The 19,195-nt window shown below is 46.5% G+C and overlaps 2 protein-coding genes across 2 annotated transcripts in view; one reads left to right on the forward strand and one right to left on the reverse strand.

Annotated features, from left to right (window-relative positions):
• The first annotated feature begins 1,946 nt into the window (after positions 1–1,946).
• LOC130386284 (putative monooxygenase p33MONOX) lies at positions 1,947–12,592 on the forward strand. The gene is made up of 9 exons (XM_056595104.1): positions 1,947–2,108; positions 2,611–2,689; positions 3,031–3,096; positions 4,416–4,582; positions 7,525–7,645; positions 7,767–7,894; positions 8,271–8,365; positions 8,640–8,836; positions 10,017–12,592. Exons 3-9 carry the CDS (start codon positions 3,072–3,074, stop codon positions 10,229–10,231), a joined length of 948 nt encoding a protein of 315 aa, XP_056451079.1. The 5' UTR covers positions 1,947–2,108; positions 2,611–2,689; positions 3,031–3,071; the 3' UTR covers positions 10,232–12,592.
• Positions 12,593–13,263: 671 nt separating this feature from the next.
• The window catches only part of si:ch211-247j9.1 (rho GTPase-activating protein 22), a 6,268-nt gene continuing 336 nt past the window's right edge, over positions 13,264–19,195 (reverse strand). Inside the window, exons 2-9 of the mRNA XM_056594760.1 lie at positions 18,432–18,545; positions 17,805–18,012; positions 17,200–17,332; positions 16,896–16,969; positions 16,528–16,649; positions 15,375–15,660; positions 14,040–15,074; positions 13,264–13,552 (exon numbers count right to left, since the gene is read on the reverse strand). Of these exons, the coding sequence (XP_056450735.1) occupies positions 13,264–13,552; positions 14,040–15,074; positions 15,375–15,660; positions 16,528–16,649; positions 16,896–16,969; positions 17,200–17,332; positions 17,805–18,012; positions 18,432–18,545 (2,261 nt within the window). The remainder of the gene's footprint in view (positions 13,553–14,039; positions 15,075–15,374; positions 15,661–16,527; positions 16,650–16,895; positions 16,970–17,199; positions 17,333–17,804; positions 18,013–18,431; positions 18,546–19,195) is intronic.

The following is a 19,195-nucleotide window of genomic DNA, read 5'->3' on the forward strand; positions in this document are numbered from 1 at the left end:
TTCAGTCTACATCAGATTGATCAGGAAGTGGAAGAACCAGAGACATCAGAGAACCCGACGCAGTCGTTTGTGATTCATAGTATCGTCCAAAAGCATTTGGCCGTGATAATATATATTATATGAAATACCTATGTAGGCCTATTAGGCTATATGATCATATTTGGATATAGAGCTCCAGGACTGTAACGTAAGTGTTGTAGGCCTACACTTATTTGGATAACCGTTCTGCTGTTGGTGCTATGGCGCATAACACGTCAGACTCTCATCTCTGGTATTTACACAATGAGACTCGTAGTGGCGGTTATCTCAGCCATGGTTGAGAAGGAATTGGGGGAAAGGAACTTTGGCCTTGACTCCCTGAAGTACATGAACCAAGACATGGAGGAGAAAGGGATTGTTGCCCGCGATTGTCTCCCGCTTGAGCCCCGCTGCCCGCTGCCGAGGGACCACCGGCGCTGCCCGCTGCCGAGGCGGCGAGGCTCCGGCGGGAGAAAATCGCGGTCAACATCGTGGGCAACAATCCCTTCCTCCTCCATGTTGTCGTTCAGTCTACTTCAGATTGATGTGGACGTTGAAGAACCAGAGACGTCGGAAAACCCGACACAGTCGTTTGAGATCCATAATATCTTTGGAGGCGCACACAGCTTTTTGCCGTGATAATATCAATGATACAATATAGATATCTATGCATAATATGATATTATTTAGATATTGAGCTCGAGGACTCCCGCCGGAGCACCCGGAGTGTTCTAGAATATATCAGAACATGGCCAAAGGCTGTGTGCGCTTTGCCATTGCGATACATCTACTGTAAACAGCGCATGGTTCCGTGGCCGCAAGCTGCTCAGGGCCGCGCCCCCCACCCTCCTCCCTGACCCGCCTCTCTCCTCCTCATTTGCATTAAAGCGGCGGACACCGAAACGGCGAGTTTGGGGAAAGCTCAATGTGCGACTGGCTCGTAGTGGCTGTAATTCTGCACCACGGCTGAATTTCGGGAACGTTTTCAAATGCTGTGTTAGGGGCCCACTAATATCTATATTAAAGCATCCATAAAGTAGCATGCCATGGGACCTTTAAGGATAGACCAGTCAAGCTATTGTAGAACACTATATGTAGGCCTAGGTATATCTATTTTTGTTGCCCAGTTGGTGCCGTATGGTTTACTATAGTGACGCCCATGAACATGGCGGAACATGAACGTTTTGCTCAATATAAAACAATCAACCATCATATCACATACTTTACTATTGATTGATGCTGTAACGTCTGTTTGCATGACTTTGCTCAGTTTTAAACGTTGTGTACTGGTAAACCAGCTGTAGATTAGGGCAAGTGTTGCCTTCCATAAAGTGGCAATACTGTGTGTGCTTCTCATAAATAAAAGCAAAAGGATAGTAGGTGATAGGCAGGCATCAAGTAAATAAAGGCATGCAAACTTGAAACTGATCCTACTAAGTTCTGTTTAGTTCTGACCGTTTTTTACCAGGATTAAAAAACCCTGCTTTGAAGAGCTTTTAGATTCCCATCACATTGCACATGAACTGTCGCTGTCGGGAACTCGCGTGAGCATGATCATCATCACTGGCGAGCCGTCTCGTTATCACCAGGAAGATGAACGCGCCTTCAACCCACATTTGGAATGAGCGTCAGAAGGTCTATATAGCAGCCTATAATAAGAAATCACTGTATTGCAAAGCAAATTCAATACAAAATTGGGGTTGAAAGCAAAATTTTGAGTCTCCATGCGCGAAATGATTAACTTCAAGGTCTCAAAAACTCCTTATCTCTTCATTATTAAACCATATGGTAAACGCCACACAACTTCGATATGCGTTTTCTCCCGAGATTACCGAACGCATCTCTCCGGTGCTGACAACGTTCTTCTCGCGAGATTTCCGCACTCGCCTCTCCAGTGCTGATAAATCGTTGTCTCGCGAGATTACCGCACGCATCTCCGGCGCTGATAACGTTCTCTCTCTCCTGCTGCTGATTGTTATTCATCCTACAAAATGGCTTCTCTGTGTTTTTGTTCTCTAATTAATCTATTCGAAGCCAAAAGATTACGGCCACCTCTCTCTTAGCTTTATTTGTACCCAGCAGAACGATAGGTAAGACGACAACACTAAACTGTATGAATATAATGTTAGCCGCTTTTTTGTGATCGGATTCTCCCTCGAATTGTCAGTCTCTAATAAATGTGTTTCGTGAATGAAGAATTGTAGAATTGTGGTGTTGCCCTCGTTGTTTCTCTCAACTATCACTGTTTTGAATATATCTGCACCATGGTAGATGTTACTGCGGCATTACGTAATTTCTTCTCTCTCTCACTCTCACTCTCTCTCCCCCCCTCTCTCTCTCTTTCTCTTTCTCTCTCTCATACATTTGGTTTATCGTTAAACCATTTGGTTTATTATTAATTATTTATCTGATCAGGGCTTATAACATATAGCCTAAGGGCTGTTTGATCTCAAAGCAGAAACCTACTCGATTGATGTAGTTCTCTTTCTGTTCTGTTTAGGCCTATATACCCACAGCTTCCTGTTAAGAAGCCTATACAGTTATGAACTACTTTAGAGGGTTAAAGTGTTATTTTCCATGTCTGTTTGCCAGCTTCCTACCCAATACAAAATGCAATTCCATGTGAGCTGTTGTAGCTACCTTCAAAAGTGAACACACAAGATCAGTAAAGGTAAGGAGCCATGGCCACTTAGTTGTTTTGCAGTGCGTCTGTGTTGAACTGATGGACTTGTTGAGATATGTACTAAATCCATCAAATTATCTTCTATCCCATGATATGCCAATAAAAAGTAAATAAAATGGGCATGTTCAATCTCAAGTAATTCTGCATCGTACACCAAAAGAGACAGTGAGTCAAGTGTACAAAATGGGATTTTCTTACATCCGGTTCCCACACTGTCTTTGTCGTGTTGAAATATGTCCGTCATGCTTGCTAAACGAGGTGCATTGTCTCTCTCTCTCTCTCTCTCTCTCTCTCTCTTTCCCCCCCCCCCCCCCCCCCCCTCCATCTAGGTTGCCCGCTTCACCTTTATCGCCCAGCGAGCCGTTGGACAATGTCTGGTTCTGGAGATCTGCCAGGTTAGGTTTATTGAGTGTTCTTTGTGTTTCAGGTTCATTCAATACAAGACTGACTTCTCACCTCACTTCTCAGTGTACTGTTTTTATTCATGAAACAGACTATACAATGTTATGTTTCACATCGGGAGGATGTTCTGTATGTTTTTATTTCCACCAGGAGTTTTGGTTTACACTACTTCAAGTAGTTGTATCGGTTAATTGTGTCGATACGCTGGACAAACAACACAGTGTGTTCGGAGACTAGTGCAACACATGGTCTTTGCCAAAAAAAAAGATGCACATAAAGGGCTTCTTCATTCTAATTAATCACATGACTCTGCTAATGACGTATGTTAATACGCGATGGTCTATCTTAACGAGATTAATACGAATTCTATTGTTTGCAAACAAGCGCCTTTTTAAAGAAATTAGGAAGAGCCCTTATTTCGGAATCCGAAATAGTTTTAGATTATTTCGGAATCCGAAATAAGGGGGCTCCTCTCTGCGATTTGAATGCGGGTTGGCATTACTGCCTTCAGCTAGCCTGTTCCCTCCCCATCGATTCCAGCATTGCTATGCCATGTTTTCAGTATTGACAAACTGCGGAATGACCTGATTGACCATCAGAATTCGTCAAAGCCATGTAATAAATAGCTATAACTCTAGCTACAACTAAGGCCACTAGAGGCTGCTAATGGGAAAATTATATTTTCACATTCTGTTACTCTAGCTGGTGGGGTTGGTTGGGGATTAAAGGCTCCAACTGAGCCCTGCTTCCTGACCCCCTTGGGAAGGTCGAGGAGCAAGGGCTCCAACTGATAAGGCCAGACTACGTACCCCTTTATGACATCCTTAGGAGGTCATCGATAGTTTGCTACCATCTGGTTAACCAATGTGCTCAGTATCTTGAGACCCGTCTGCCACTGTATAAGAAGTCCTTGCTTTGGCCAATGAGTTGGACTCCTCCTTGCGGAGCTCCTAGAGAAACACAGGGCAAACTCCCATCTGAAGCCTCCGATTATTGTATGTTAGGCCTCAGATTATCGGTTTGTTGCAAATTTGTTGTATGTTATTGTGTGTTTATCACTTAAATAAATTAGCCTTATTGTTATGATTTGGATGACACTTTATTCTTAAACTGTTTATACCGAAACGATTGACAACTACTAAGGGGAAAACTCATAGTACAGGTTTAATTAAGGTTTAATTAACCTTATATGCTTAAAAGTCTTTATTTACCAAAAAAAAAGAATTAGAATTTTATAGTAAATGAATGATTGGAGGCCGCTCTGCTCCCTGTCCTGGGTGATCTTCCATGCTGTTTGGTTTCTTGTGTGCAGCCATCGAGGGCTCGGGGATGGGCCTCCCCTTGGGCATGGCGCGCCGGGGCCTCAGCTACGATGACAACATGGAGGCCCCCATGTCCACGCCCCCGCTGGACGTCAGCATCAACAATCCCTGGCGGCGGCCGGTCATACCGGAGAGGAGGTTCTCACACCTGGCCGAGGTACGCAAGCACGCTATGGAAATCCAAAAGGGGTCAAAACGCCGCCTCATTGAAGATGTGCATTCACTGAAATCAAAGTAATGTATGGTATTTTTGTTGACGTGACGGCGTATTTTAAATACGCAGTTTTAGTGGTTCAAAAGGCTCTTTCTGAAGCCGCCTTTCCTCAACTCTAAAATGGCGTTAAGGACGGCATTTTGGACCCATTTTTAAGCGTTATTTAACGCCTTCAATTGCGTGTTTTCATGAATGTCAATTGACTTCACTAACACACTGTAGGCTAAACGTTTTTTTCACTAGGTTTCTTCTCCGTTTAGTTCTCAGAAAGTTGCGTATGGATTATTATGTTTTTTAGAAATGACATGGTTCTTGTTTCATCACAAGCAATGAGGTGTTATCTTGGGATTGTGCTTGCAATCTCTATTCAAATAATCCAGTCCAATTGCAAAAGCTTCATGGCGAATGAGAAACCTCGGCAATCCAGTCTTCCATGCACCGTTTGACCCCTCATAATCTGGGTTTGATCTGTGTTTCATACATATTCAACTACTGGAGTGAATGTGGATTTCTATTTAAATTATTTGGAGGACACCTAGTGGACAAACATGTTAATGTGCATGTCATGCAGTAGCCTAGTAGAACGAGACCGCATTCATGGGTATAGAACATTCTTTAAAAGTTCCATGGCATGAAAATTTCACTTTGTGAGGGTTTTCTAACATGAATATGAGCTCCCCTAGCCTGCATTTGGTCCCCCATTAGCTAGAAAAGGCGTTAGGTGTAAAACGAGCGCTAGGTATCCTGCTCCACCTTTGAAAAATTAAAGCTCAGATGCTCAGATTTCAAATTAGGCCCCATATCATCATAAGGGGCCAAATTACTTCCCCTTTCTCTGCTTTGCCCGCCCAGAGAATTTGGCCCACCAATGAGACAATGAGCTACGACCGTGCGAGGTGTGTGTGTGTGTGTGTGTGTGTGTGTGTGTGTGTGTGTGTGTGTGTGTGTGTGTGTGTGTGTGTGTGTGTGTGTGTGTGTGTGTGTGTGTGTGTGTGTGTGTGTGTGTGTGTGTGTGTGTGTGTGCGCGCACACACTGTAGTGCAAGTTTTGTATACTTCTTTGTTTTATTTGGATAACCGTCCTGCTTTTGCTGTTATGGCGCATAATACAAGTCGTGTTCTCTGACGACTCTGGTATTTCCACAACGAGACTCGTAGTGGGGGTTATCTCAGCCATGATTGAGAAGGAAATGGGGTAAAGTCTTTGGCTTTGACTCCCTGAAGTACATTAACGGCAACATGGAGGAGCAGTGTTTCCCACAGAAATTTTGGAGACTATGGGGGGGGGGGGGGGAAGGGGGCTGGTATGGGGCGATTGTTGATTGTTGACGGGGTACGGGGGGTATGGAGCGATTGTTGACCGGGGGGGGGGGGGGGGGGGGGGGGGTATGGAACGATTGTTGACGGGGGGGGGGAAAGGGGGGGGGGGGGGTATGGAGCGATTGTTGACGGGGGGGGGGGTATGTCTTCAAACTTCGCCTGAGCAAAAAAAGAAAAAAAAAAAAATTTTTTTTTTTTTTTTTAATAATAATAATAATTCATGTGCACGCAGAGACTATGGCGGCCGAAATTAGACTATGGCGGGCCGCCATAGTCTCGTCAATGTGTGGGAAACACTGAGGAGAAAGGGATTGTTGCCCGTGATTGTCTCCCGCCGCCTCGCAGCGGTGGTTGCCAAGTACTCTATTAAGGGCCCACTAAAAGCTATATAAAAGCATTCATAAAGTAGCATGCCATGGGACCTTTAAAAATCGTCTATATTGCTTTTATAAGGGAAATTAATATTACCGTTGGTAAAACAGCCACACTGAACTTCAAGAATAGAGTAGATGTAGGCCTAATCTAACCATAAATACCTACCTTTTTACTACCATAAATTCACAATGAACAGTCGTAGGAAATATGGATCCATACGCCACCTTCTAAGATCTAAACAGACACAAAAACATGGTTTTACCTGTCTCCCCAGATGTTTTCTGTGGAAAGAAAGGAGAAAAATAAGCCTTTATTATTACTTTTTCATTAAAATATTTGAATTCAGATATTATCAACTAAGTTTATTAAGTAAAGTAAGAGTGTTGTGTTATATTATACATTTATTAAGCCTCTTACTATTACTACTTGTAAAAATGCATGTTGGAATGCATGCCAACGTGCAATTTCTCATCGATTGGTAAAGCTATTCTTGGGCAGATATTTTGGCGTTTTATGCCTATAAACGGCATACTCTGAAATGTGTGAACAATTTATATCACAGATATTCAATACACAACTTTAAATTATTGTTAAAAGTTGTATGAATAGGAAACATGCTTTCTATGGCACTTATGAACAGCTATTTGCTGCGCTTCTCTCTTCTACTACTTCTATATAGATTCTTGTCAGTATGTTGGATAGGAAAAAGCCTTATTTTTTTTTTTTTGTCTATCTTCTGCTTTATGTATTTTCACATTGTGTGCTATTTGTATGTACAAACAAAGCATATCCCATTGATTGATATCTGGAGGCCTTCTTGAATTATTTCAAATAATCTCTCTGCAAGTACCCTAAACATCCATGTGTTAAGTCCAATGGATTTTAGCAAAATAAATGTCTGCCCCCTGTGAGGTCTCATGTGAACAAATCCGGGTCCTGGTCTAAACACCCCATATATGGTCCACCTAGTGTGGTGAAGTCAATGCACAGCGCAACACAGCAAAGATCATTAATGGACTGGTGTGGCCTGACCACAATCTGTCATTTTCAATGCAAGTCTCAAACAAGGCATCGTTTGATCACCTTTCACAGCAAACGCACGCACGCACGCACGGAAACACAAACCCACAGACACACGTACACCCATACGAGATGAGCAAGCTGAAGATGTGGTGTTCTGCTCTCCCTCAGGATGATGAAAGCGGTGGTGCTTGCGTCAGCCGGCGCAGCAGTATCAACATTGCCCCCACCAGGTCACCGGTGGTAGTGAAGACCAAGGCCTCCTCTATCATCATGAACTCTCTCATCACTAGTACGACGTCCTTCCCTTCATGGAAACAAATTATCATTTTCTCTCCTATCCTTTGGCCATGTGCATGATCTCTCTCTCTCTCTCTCCCTCTCCCTCTCCCTCTCCCTCTCCCTCCAAGCAGAGCAGACCCAGGACAGTGTGATGAGGTTCGAGCAGAGTGCGGGGCTCACTGATACCAGCTACACGCCACACAAGGGACTCACTGCGGAGGAGACCCGCCACCACCACCGCATGCCCGAATCATTCCACGTGAGACTATAGAGCCCGACGGATCTACTTTTCCCCCATTTAAATCAGTTGCGCAAAGAGGGGTTGTAATTAATATAAATGAATCCAAACCTCTTCATGCATCACATGTTCCATCATGCCGTTGAGTAGACACAACATCCAGAGCACAATACCCAAAGCCCTTTTGCCATTAGCATTCAGTACATTGCAGAAGACCCACAATGATTCTGATGATGGGATCAAGGTCATCGTGCCATGCAGACGTGTAGTGAATGCTTATGTCCCCTCGGCTACGGTGTTGGCAGGAAGACACCCCCCCCCCATGCCCCGGTGTGGCCTTGGACTGAAAGGAACAGGTTGTTCTGAGTATATTGGTGTTGTGTTCCTGGTGTTTCAGAAGCTCCAGATCCAGAGCAAGGAGTCCCGGGAGGACTCGTCGGCCCAGTCCACCCCCTCAAGCACCCCCCACAGCTCACCCAAGCAGAAACGCAGGTCAGGGCACGCGCACGCACCCAGTGCATGCACACACACCTTTGTTCGTACACAGAGACAAAACAGGCATGCAAATCGGTTTATTACATTTTGTTGCTTCTGTCTTTTATTTACATATTTATCAAGGTTAACCTCAGGAATCAAGAATCTCTTTTTCCAAGGAAGACCTGACTGAGAATAAACGTGTGTGTGTGTGTGTGGTGTGTCCGTGTGTCTGTGTGTGTGTGTGTGTGTGTGTGTGTCCGTGTGTCCGTGTGTGTGTGTCCGTGTGTAGGAGCTGGTTCAGCAGTACAGGCTCTGAGCTCAGTGTGGGCTCCAACACCAGCGTGGACCTCGTGGGAGGCGAGCTGGGAGGGGACAGAGGAGGAGGAGGGGGAGGGCATGGGGGTGTCGTGGAGCGCTGGGGCGTCTTCGGACCGCGCCCCCAGATCCAGAAGACCGACTCCGACCTGTCCGAGTCCACACCAGCAGGTAACCATGGCAACGGGTCCCTCTTTGGAGGTGCTGGATGAAGAGGGAGTCCAGCTTTTCTTCAGCCCTCGTCTAAAGACGAGGTTGAGGTTTCTACTTAACCCTCCGTAGTTGGGCTTAGGTGTCCATTAAGCAATTTCTACGGACACCTCAAAGCTCTCTACAAGGAACTAGCTATGCTCATGACCGCGCTGAAAAGCCTGTTGCAAGACTAAATTTGCTTTGGTTCCAAATGTGTGTTTAGTAAAACAAATGGTCCAATGACCTTTGTACTAAAGATAAAAGCCACTAGGACATGTTCCACTTCATTTATCTGGTATATGGTGCCGTTATAGATCATCTGTCTGCATCCAGTGTAAGGGACCATTAGGGGTCCCTAAGGAGGTTTGGAGGGTTAATAATGGACAGCATTGCTGAGAACTCGATGGAACACATCCAGATTAAGTTTGGCCTGTTTTGGTTCTGTTGAAATCTAGATTGAGAATGACCTGCGGTAAGAGATCTGTTTCTTGGATCATGTTGGCGTGTGTGAATTGATAGGTGATATATTCTGAGACGTTTGAGTTGATAATTGTTTTCTTCTACACAGGCTCTGCCCGTTATCTGGTATAAATGTGTCCATATTGTTTACCCTACTTCTTTCGTTTTTCATTAGTCTTCCTATGAGTTTATGTTATTTTAATTACAAAGCCCTGTAGTATTTTCTGATTTACAAATGGTTGAATGGTTAATTCTCATATTATTTGGATGTAACTCACCAAGTTAGCTCAGTGTTATGTACTATTTGCTGACTTAAACTCCGAAAACCATATTTTAGCATTTCCTAAAACCTTCTTGAGCCTCGATAGTACCAAATGCTTTTCCTAAAGACTGAGGGAGCTATCTAGTGATTTGAATCAGAGCGTAATGAGCCTTTTGCCTGCTGCTTGTGCCGAGCTGAGTCACTGAGCTTTTGCCTACCCTTCATGTTTTTGGCGCAGTACCCCGGATACCCCGAGCTGTTTATGCTCAACTAAAAAAACAGGCCTCATTGTAGGTTTAGATGTAGACGTTGTGTGGTTTTGCAATAGTAAAATTGTTCAGCACACTGCACAGATTTTCCCCCCACTCCAACAAATGCGCCGGTGCACCGGCAAACGCCTTGTGTGTGACCAGCCCCTCCTTTTGTTCCTTCCTGCAGCTGGCTTTGCGCTCCAGGCCTACCGCGGAGCACAGAAACCCACCGCCATGGAGGTGATGAAGGCCCAGGCCCAGCGATTGGCCGAAGACGGTGCCGCTCAGAAGGTAGCCCCGCCCAAGATGGAGATCCCCACGGTAGAGGGGCGGAACCGGGGGGCGAAGCCGCACAAGCTGAAGCCTCGAGATATGAACATCCTGACGCCGTCCGGCTTCTAGAGAGGCCGCCGGGCGTCTCCCTCACTGCTCCGCCGTTCTGGCAGGATCCTGGGCAACAACGACCAGGAAAAAGATTCTGTTTCATTAAAGCAGAAGTAGCAGGCCAGGAAAAATATCTGTTCCTTAAACCTGTCCCTCAAAAATACTGCCCACAGACTTCCCTTTACTAACCCAAACATGACATGCATTTTTCAAGGATCCATGAAGCATTTCCTACTCATCCGCATGTTAGGCCTAAGCTTGCATTATTATAGTCCTACACAACAAAGTTGCTCTTGTACACACACCTACAAGTTTGCAAATGTTTTGTGAGTCTCTTCAACAATTGCTTGGTCGGTCGGTCTGTCTGTCTGTCTGTTGTAATGCAACATCCTGATGATCCTCAAGATACAGCTCAACATTTGCTCTTTGTGTGTGTGCACGCTTGTGTCAACTGGCCAGTTCTGTAATTACTATGTTTTGGGTTTTTAAACTTATTTTAGAGCATTCAGGAACAATGTAAGCCAATGAAGTGCTTGAGCTGCTATTAATGAAGAACAACATTTATTATTTACATTTTGTCATTTTCACAGCAGAAGATGCCCTGCTCACATTTTTCCCTTATTCTTTATGTCGTTTATGTGTGTAATAGATGCAAAGGCAGATGATTCCCTATAAATGACAGAATAAAAGGACCAACCACCAAAATATATATTTATCATAGAGAACACCACATTTACAAATCACTTTATTGAGAAAAGATGTTGACTAGAAGTTAAAACTGGATTTTGTTGTGTTGTACCAGAAAAACAGCTTGTTGGAAAAAATATTTATTCCTCATTATTCCTATGGTTTACTCCTCTATCCCAAATGCTTTATTGTAGCCATTGTCCAATATTACCATTGATGATGATGATGATGTATATGTGTTTATCTTTCCTTTGCTGCTGACTTTTAGTTTTATTTTTTGTTGAAGTTATTGTTTAATGTCCATTAAATCTAGCTATATTGTGTGACATCATGGTCAGAGTGATGGAAAATGAGCCCGACCGATCCGGTGAAACTATCTTGTGAACCCTCTATTTGAAAATGTCTTATCGGCATAAAGTGTTCCCAGAGTCCCCTTAAAGTACTAGTGAGTGAGTGAGTGAGTGTGTGTGTGTGTGTGTGTGTGTGTGTGTGTGTGTGTGTGTGTGTGTGTGTGTGTGTGTGTGTGTGTGTGTGTGTGTGTGTGTGTGTGTGTGTGTGAGTGTGTTCATGTTAAGTGGAGTGCTAGTTCATTTTCGTACAGTAATGATGAATTGCATCTAACTGCACTTTATGCAAGTTTGTCAAAAAAGAAAAGCTTTGTAAGCATTCTATTAAACTGCTAGTGTCCAGCAGATGGTCTTCATGAAGCATCATCACTTTTTCTATGGGTCACAAATGTCCTCACTCAACCAGGATCAGTGACTGCTGGTTCATTTCCATTCATTCCTTGTCCAGTGTCGGGTTTCAAAAAACAATAATCTTGTGACGCGTCAAGAGAGTGTAGCGGTCCATGTACCCTTGTAAGACGTGACTGTATATTGTAATGTCACGCCTCAGAGTGGATGTCTGATTCGTCCACTTGCTGTTGTGTTACCAATGACTCATGCATTGAATGTTTCCCCTGAAATGTGTGTGTGAGTGGTCTGGAAATTTGTTTTTGACCTTTAACATGACTTGAAGGGATAAAGTTTGCCTTCCTTACTCAATCTCCCTAACCATGGACACGCTGTTTTATGTACAATCTTTCACGTCAAATAAATGTCCTCTAATCAGTATCAGAGGAAATACTGTTACTGTTAATACTGTGATTTCTTCATGTTCTTGGAAAGCCCAGCTCTGGTTTTTTGACATTGTTGATATGATGACACAATATAACAATGACAGCAAAAATGTACATGGCTATATTTCTGTTATGAATTAGATGTATTCTTTGCAGATTTCATCCCATTGTATCAAGGTTTGTTTTTTATTAGGGAGTGCAATCCAATGATTTCCTGTAATTACTGCAAAAAATCTGTAATGTTCCACAGGCGAGTGACATCAACACAGATAAACAAACAGATAGGTGAAGCATCGTCTCCCTGCTGGTTATTTATTGAAAAGAGGTCATTGTATGGTTTCCCTCTGTAACACATTGGGTTAGGAGGGTTTGATGTAGAGGAGGTTCAGACTGTACCAGGGTTAGGCCTGTTAGTTCACCCTCCTTATCTTTGGCACATAGATTTCAAGTCTTGGTTGCTTGACATTTCATTTTCCTTTTTTTATGAACAATTCACCCTTTTAATCAGTCTTTTCCTTTCAGTATACCTGCAGTGAATGATTACCTGGTCGTCCTCAGAAAGCGTTAGTAAGAGCAAGTATGGCTGTTAATATGACTGATTCTTCCTTTTGGCCAAAAGAGAACCTTCTTAAAATTAGATGGAAAGTCATTCAAAGGGCATTTGCACATGCATAGAGACAAAGGATTCTGCCGATGGTCTTTAAGATATTCAATAAGTGTTCAATTGTAGACATGATCCAATCCATGAGTCTTGGACGATTTACACCTAAGTTGAAATGGGAAAGAAGAACATTTGGCTGCCCACTGTCTTTGACGTCGTTGAGGAATGCAGCAAATCCTCGGTTTGGACAGAAGATGAACGTAACTGACCAACCAGGCAGGGAAGTGCTTGGATTCCCCATCAACTGTTATACGTCTTCGGACAAACGATTATTCTCTGAAGGGTAGCATGCTTTTTCCTGTCTTTGAGAAGCACCGGAGCCTGTTTCTAGTACTGAAATACCATCACTCTTTCAATTTTCAGCTCAATAGTCAGTTGCTGATATGGTTATTCTGATTGGAGATCACATTAACTGAATAATACATAGATGTGTTAAAGCTCAAATCATCTTTGTCCTGCTGCTGAAGATCGTGTCCTCACGGCCACAGTTGAAACGGTTCACAGTGAAAGTTACCAAACAGATCTGCAACGACTGTAATCCACCCGTCCCGTCCGTTCATTATACGCCCATTCGTTTATCCGTTACAAACTCTGTAGGTTCCGCCGCTCCCTCGTCCTCTCACCTCCCCTTCCTCCCCTTCCTCTTCGAGCTCCGCTTCTTCCTGCTCTGCCTCCCTTGACTTCTCCAAACGTCTTGAAGAAGTGCTCCATCTCCCTTTGCAGTGTGGCGTTGCGTCGGTCCGCGTCCACCCGGGCCCGCTCCACGTTGCGTATCTTCACCTCGGCCAGGCTGTGCCAGCGCTTGTGCTGCTCCAGCCGGGAGCACAGGGCGGCCATCTGATCCTCCAGGGCCTCGTTGCAACGCTCCAACCTGCCACAGAAGAAGAAGACCGGGGAGTGAGATGGTCCGGGGGGTTCAAACCATTATAAATGCTCTCATAGCTTGACGGAAACATCGGTTATCAATATAATTTCATTGTAGCAATTCTGGAAAAAAGTATTTAGCAAGCTTAATAGTAACAACGCTAGACGCTAAGGTTGGGCCTCCAGCCAAAAAGACGGTGATCGGCGCCTTTTCACTCTTTACCTTTAGTTAGGTTTAGAAATTAAGAGAGTAACAACGGTTGGAGCAGAGAGTCAAGGTGGAGAAACCTAGCTGGTGGAGTATTACCCTAGAGTATAATGTCCACACCAGAAGAATAGGGTTAGGGCAATGCTGGAGACATCAACGCTGAAGGTAGAGGTCACCGATTATTTATGAATCTACGGTTTGAAAAATAATGTCTAATTCCTGTTACTTTTACTTCTACCACCGGTACCAAAACATACGAAAGGTTTTGAAAAGTGTTCCAGCTCACCTGGATATGGTGGCCTGGTACTCAGTCCTCTGTCGGGTCATCTGTTGCTTTAGCTCAGCCAGGTAAGAGCGAACATTGTGGGCCTCAGTCTGAGCCTGGGTGGGTTGGGCGTCCGGAGACCCAGAGGAGAGGAACACCTCGGAGCTGCCCGTACTCAGGAGCATGTCACTGGGAACGGAGCAGGAGGCCGGGGAGTTAGGGGGCTGAAGATCCCCATTGGGGTTATCATCATCGATAGCATCCTCAACATCACCGTCTTCACCACCACTATCCTCCTCTTCCTCGTAACAGTCATCCTCTTCTGACCCCTGGTGGGAGAGAAACATGGGCGATGACCTCAGCGACTGGCACCGACTGGACCCGCACTCAGCGACACAGTCCCCCGTGTCGTCCACTGGGAGCAGCTCACAGGAGGAGAAGGAGAAAGAGGACACCAGACTGTGTTGGGCTTCCTCCTCTCCTGCCCCTTCCCTCACAATCAAAGAAGAGTCCAGGTGCATGGCCGCCACGTCGGCATCAAACGGGTCACCATCGCCCATCTCCGTTCCAGGGTGCAGAGAAGCTCTGCTTAAGTTGTCGTAGACCGACGCGGTGCTGTCCTCCTGGTACTCGCTGCTGCCGCCGCTGTCCGCCTCAGGTAGTACACCCACTTCCTTCCCCTCCTCCGTTTCATCAGCCCAGGGGAAAGCCTCTTCTTCCTTGTGGCCAGGCGGCAGTGCACCTGACTGAGCGGGGCTGTCTGGGGGATGCGATTGAAGGACCAGCGACGGAGTGGCGGGGGCTGGGAACAGGCCGGGGGGGCCCTCGTTGGAGCCCAGGCCCGGTACTTCGTCCGCCGGTGCACCAATGGGACACTGTTTGTCTGGCAGGGGGGTGCTGAGTCCGGCTGCATGGTAACGGTGCTGGTGGTGGAGCGGGGAGAGGGGGAAGCTGGTCGAGGGCAGCGGGAACAGGCAGCTGTCCGGGTGTGAGGAGGTGTGGCGGTGGCCCAGGACTCTCTTGGGGCCAGGGGGGAGACGTGGGTCGGCCGCATGGCTGGAGAACACGGGAGGAGGAAGGAGGGTTACGTGGGGGGAGGGGGGTCGTCATTAGCATTGCGTTAAGTCACTTCCTGTTATGCTGAACACATTCAAGTCATTCTCTCCCAGACAATACATTACAATTATGTCGGGGCCTTTAATGTGCATTTGTGCCCCTATATTCCAATGGCCTGATGAGGCAGCAAAACCAGACGACCTTATTTGGACAGTTCATGTCACACTTCAACACTAGCTGGTTGCACTACACTTCATGGCCCCTATGTGATTGCAATAAATATGAAGGAAGAGCTTGAACCTTTGGTCACAGTCTTTGGAGGGAGGGTGGGTAGGAGGGCTTGGATGTTCCCTGGGGTCCCTGAGACTGGAGACGGAGCCTGGCCTCCCCCAGCGCTCTGCGATGAGAGGCAAGGAGAGCTGCCGGGCGCAGGGGGAGACGGGAAGCCAAGCCGGCCTTGGTGTTGTGAGCGGTGGGTCCTGGGGCTTTCCTACGGGCCGGGCTGGACAGGGGCCAGCATCTCTTGGGAAGAGGGACTGGTGCTCCCTGATCAGCTCCAACATCAACACCTGGACCACAGCTGCACCTGGGTGAGACGCAATATTTATATATTTTTATTGTGTTTGACCTTTATTGAACCAGGTGAGGCTTGTTTTCCAAGAGCGACCTGGTCAATAAGGCAGCACTAGGAACGTTATAGACGAGGCCCACGGTCATAGAAAAGGATCCAGACTGTCCAAGTTCAAGCTGCTTTCATCATCATCATCATCATCATCATCATCATCATCTTCCTTCCCTGTAAAATCGGAACCCAAAAGCAGAAGGAAGTAAAAAATATATTTATTTGATGTTGAGCAAGGCTTCGGCTCAAGCATTGACAAAAAATCAACTCCTGCTTAACAGGAAGATGTGCTAAACAAAAACAGGGAACAAGGCCGCTGAAGAGCCAGGTCACCGTCATGAGAGAGGTCCAGGAGCAGAAAGTCAAATCCTCAGGTAATTCCAGAATTAGGCAGACAAGCAGGCGGGCAGAAAGAACTGTATAGCCGCGCTAGTAACAGGTATAAAACAATCCTACACGGTGGTACTAACAACACAGGGTACCAATAGGCAGGGCAGAAACCAAACGAGGAACTGGGGAACAAGGGAAAAAGCCAGGAAACAGACAAATGGTGGACAACAACAAAGAACCACCAGCAGGAGGCCATAAGTCGAGTCCAAGGCCGAGGTGCTGACACATTTGATTCATTTTGTCCTTTAAATACAGTATGTGTTGCTGTAGTATTATGCTTTAACGGAAGATTATTGCACAGATGTTATTTAAATATTAATAAGCAATGTAAAATGTTTAAACCTTGTTAACAATTGATCTGCCAAGCCCTGTGGCCGTTCTATAGTTGTATCATTCCCATGATGCATTGCGTGTCAGTATTGATTACTCATCCCCCATTACCTCCAATGATGCTCTGGGGGTCTTCGGCTTTGGCTCTGAGGATGTTTGGCCCGAACACGGTGGCCAGGTTCTGGCAGCTCATCTTGTTGCTGCAGGAGAAGCTTTGGACCTCATTCAAGAACCTTCACACACACACGCACACACACACACACACACACACACACACACACACACACACACACGCACACGCACACACACACACAGAAATACACACACACACACACACACACACACACACACATAGACCATGCGCAAAGTAAGGAGAGAGAGGGGGCAAACAGAATGTAAGATCACATGGCTGGGACAGCATGATATAAAATAATGAGATAGACAAGCAGGTGGACGGACAGAGAGACGGGCAGACTCACTGGCAGATGTAGTTGAGCAGGTTAAAGTTGGCGACTGGTAGGTCATGAAGGAGACCCCTCAACTCTAGCAGACCCTGTTTAGTATCAGAGAGTTGCTGAAGTGAAACACATTGTGTGAAAGACCCTTCATAAGGAGAACATAGTGCATGTCATATGCAAACCTCCTTTCTGACATTTTTGTTAGATGAGGGAGCAAATATTATTGAAAATGTGAAGTCCATGCCCCCCCCCCCTCCTGTACACGCCCCCACCGGGAACCCATTTCAGGGTGTGGGGTGTATGTCTTGGGGTGCTGGCCGGGTACCTTGGTTCTGCCAGAGGCCAGCTGTTCTCCACAGAGCAGGAAGTCTTGGTACTGGCTGTACGGGACCAAGGGCTCGGGGAGCAGTCTGAGGTAGAGCTTCAGCAGGGAGGCCACCGTGTGCACGTCTGTTCCACTGGCCACACCGCACCGCACGCACACACACACACACACACACACACACATATTCCCATGCATGCACACACACACACACACACACACACACACACACACACACACATGCATATGCATACCCACACACAAACCCACACATGCACATGCATGCACACACACATACACACAGGCAGACAAACATGCAAACACACACACACACACACACACACACACACACAGACATACACCCACATGCACCCAAACCCACACATAATAATGAACAGACAAATAATGAACAGACGAGGGCATGTCTGCAAACATACCCATGTTGAAAACAAAAATATACATACGCACACATATTCACACACACGCACACACACACCACTCTCTAACACACACATAACCGAAGACACACGCATGCTTCCCACACACACACACACACACACACAAACACATCACTCACACACACACGTTTCCATCCTCTGGTGGGCTACCTGTCGAAGGACGGCCTCTCCCCGGCGTCGAAGGCCTCCTGGAGGTCCTTCACCAGCGTGGACTGCCCCGGGCAGCGGAACAGGCCCACCTCGTGAAGCCCCCGCTCCCGGATGAAGTGCACACACTGCTCCACCACCAGGGGGACGGAGCGGGCCCCGTAGCGCCGCTCGTACAACACCGTCTCCTCCAGCCGCTGGCCGAACACCCCTGGGGGCGCAGACACACGGACACCATGGAGCTGTGTGTGTGTGTGTGTGTGTGTGTGTGTGTGTGTGTGTGTGTGTGTGTGTGTGTGTGTGTGTGTGTGTGTGTGTGTGTGTGTGTGTGTGCGTGCGTGCGTGCGTGCGTGCGTGCGTGCGTGCGTGCGTGCGTGCGTGCGTGCGTGCGTGCGTGCGTGCGTGCGTGCGTGCGTGCGTGCGTGCGTGCGTGCGTGCGTGCGTGCGTGCGTGCGTGCGTGCGTGCGTGTGTGTGTGTGCGTGTGTGTGTGTGTGTGCGCGCTTGTGTATATGGCTACGTGTCTGCTTGTGTGTGTTTGTGTGTGTGAATATGGCTGTGTGTGTGTGTGTGTGTGTGTGTGTGTGTGTGTGTGTGTGTGTGTGTGTGTGTGTGTGTGTGTGTGTGTGTACCTGTGAAGGGGATCCAGGCTCTCTTGTTGAGGCTCTGCAGCCACTCGTCCCCCTGACCACAGCTGTTGGACAGGAAGAAGTAGGAGCCGGGGCTGGCCAACACGTCTCTGTTCCCTGGATGAGGGGGGACAGAGCTACAGCGTCATGCACTGAGCAGTCATTCTGGATGAGGGGGGACAGAGCTACACCGTCATGCACTGAGCAGCCATTCTGGATGAGGGGGGACAGAGCTACACCGTCATGCACTGAGCAGCCATTCTGGATGAGGGGGGACAGAGCTACACCGTCATGCACTGAGCAGCCATTCTGGATGAGGGGGGACAGAGCTACACCGTCATGCACTGAGCAGTCAAGGAGCAGATTTGTCCAAAGCAAGTCAATCTTAGAACCATGTCATTTAGTAGAGGGTCAGAAACCTTGCGCTATATTCCACACACAGGTTTAGACTTCGCATCTAGGGGTCAAAACCGGTACCTTTGTGGCCAGATAAATAGACAGTGTCTGTATTCACCTCATGACATCCCGCACACATGTTGTGCAATTGTGTATTTTGTGTGTGTGTGTGTGTAGATTCATTACCGACACAGTAATCATCTGATGAAAAATGACATCAAGCATCCTATATTGAATTTGCCTGACTATAATACAACATGGTATATGGTACACAAAAACACACCCCCACACACACACATGCACCAGTGATAGTACACCTGATTGTAAGTAATCACGTATGAGAGCATCTCAGATAGAACACAGAGCCTCTG

Source organism: Gadus chalcogrammus, chromosome 7 (assembly GCF_026213295.1).
Source record: "Gadus chalcogrammus isolate NIFS_2021 chromosome 7, NIFS_Gcha_1.0, whole genome shotgun sequence".
NCBI lineage: Eukaryota > Metazoa > Chordata > Actinopteri > Gadiformes > Gadidae > Gadus > Gadus chalcogrammus.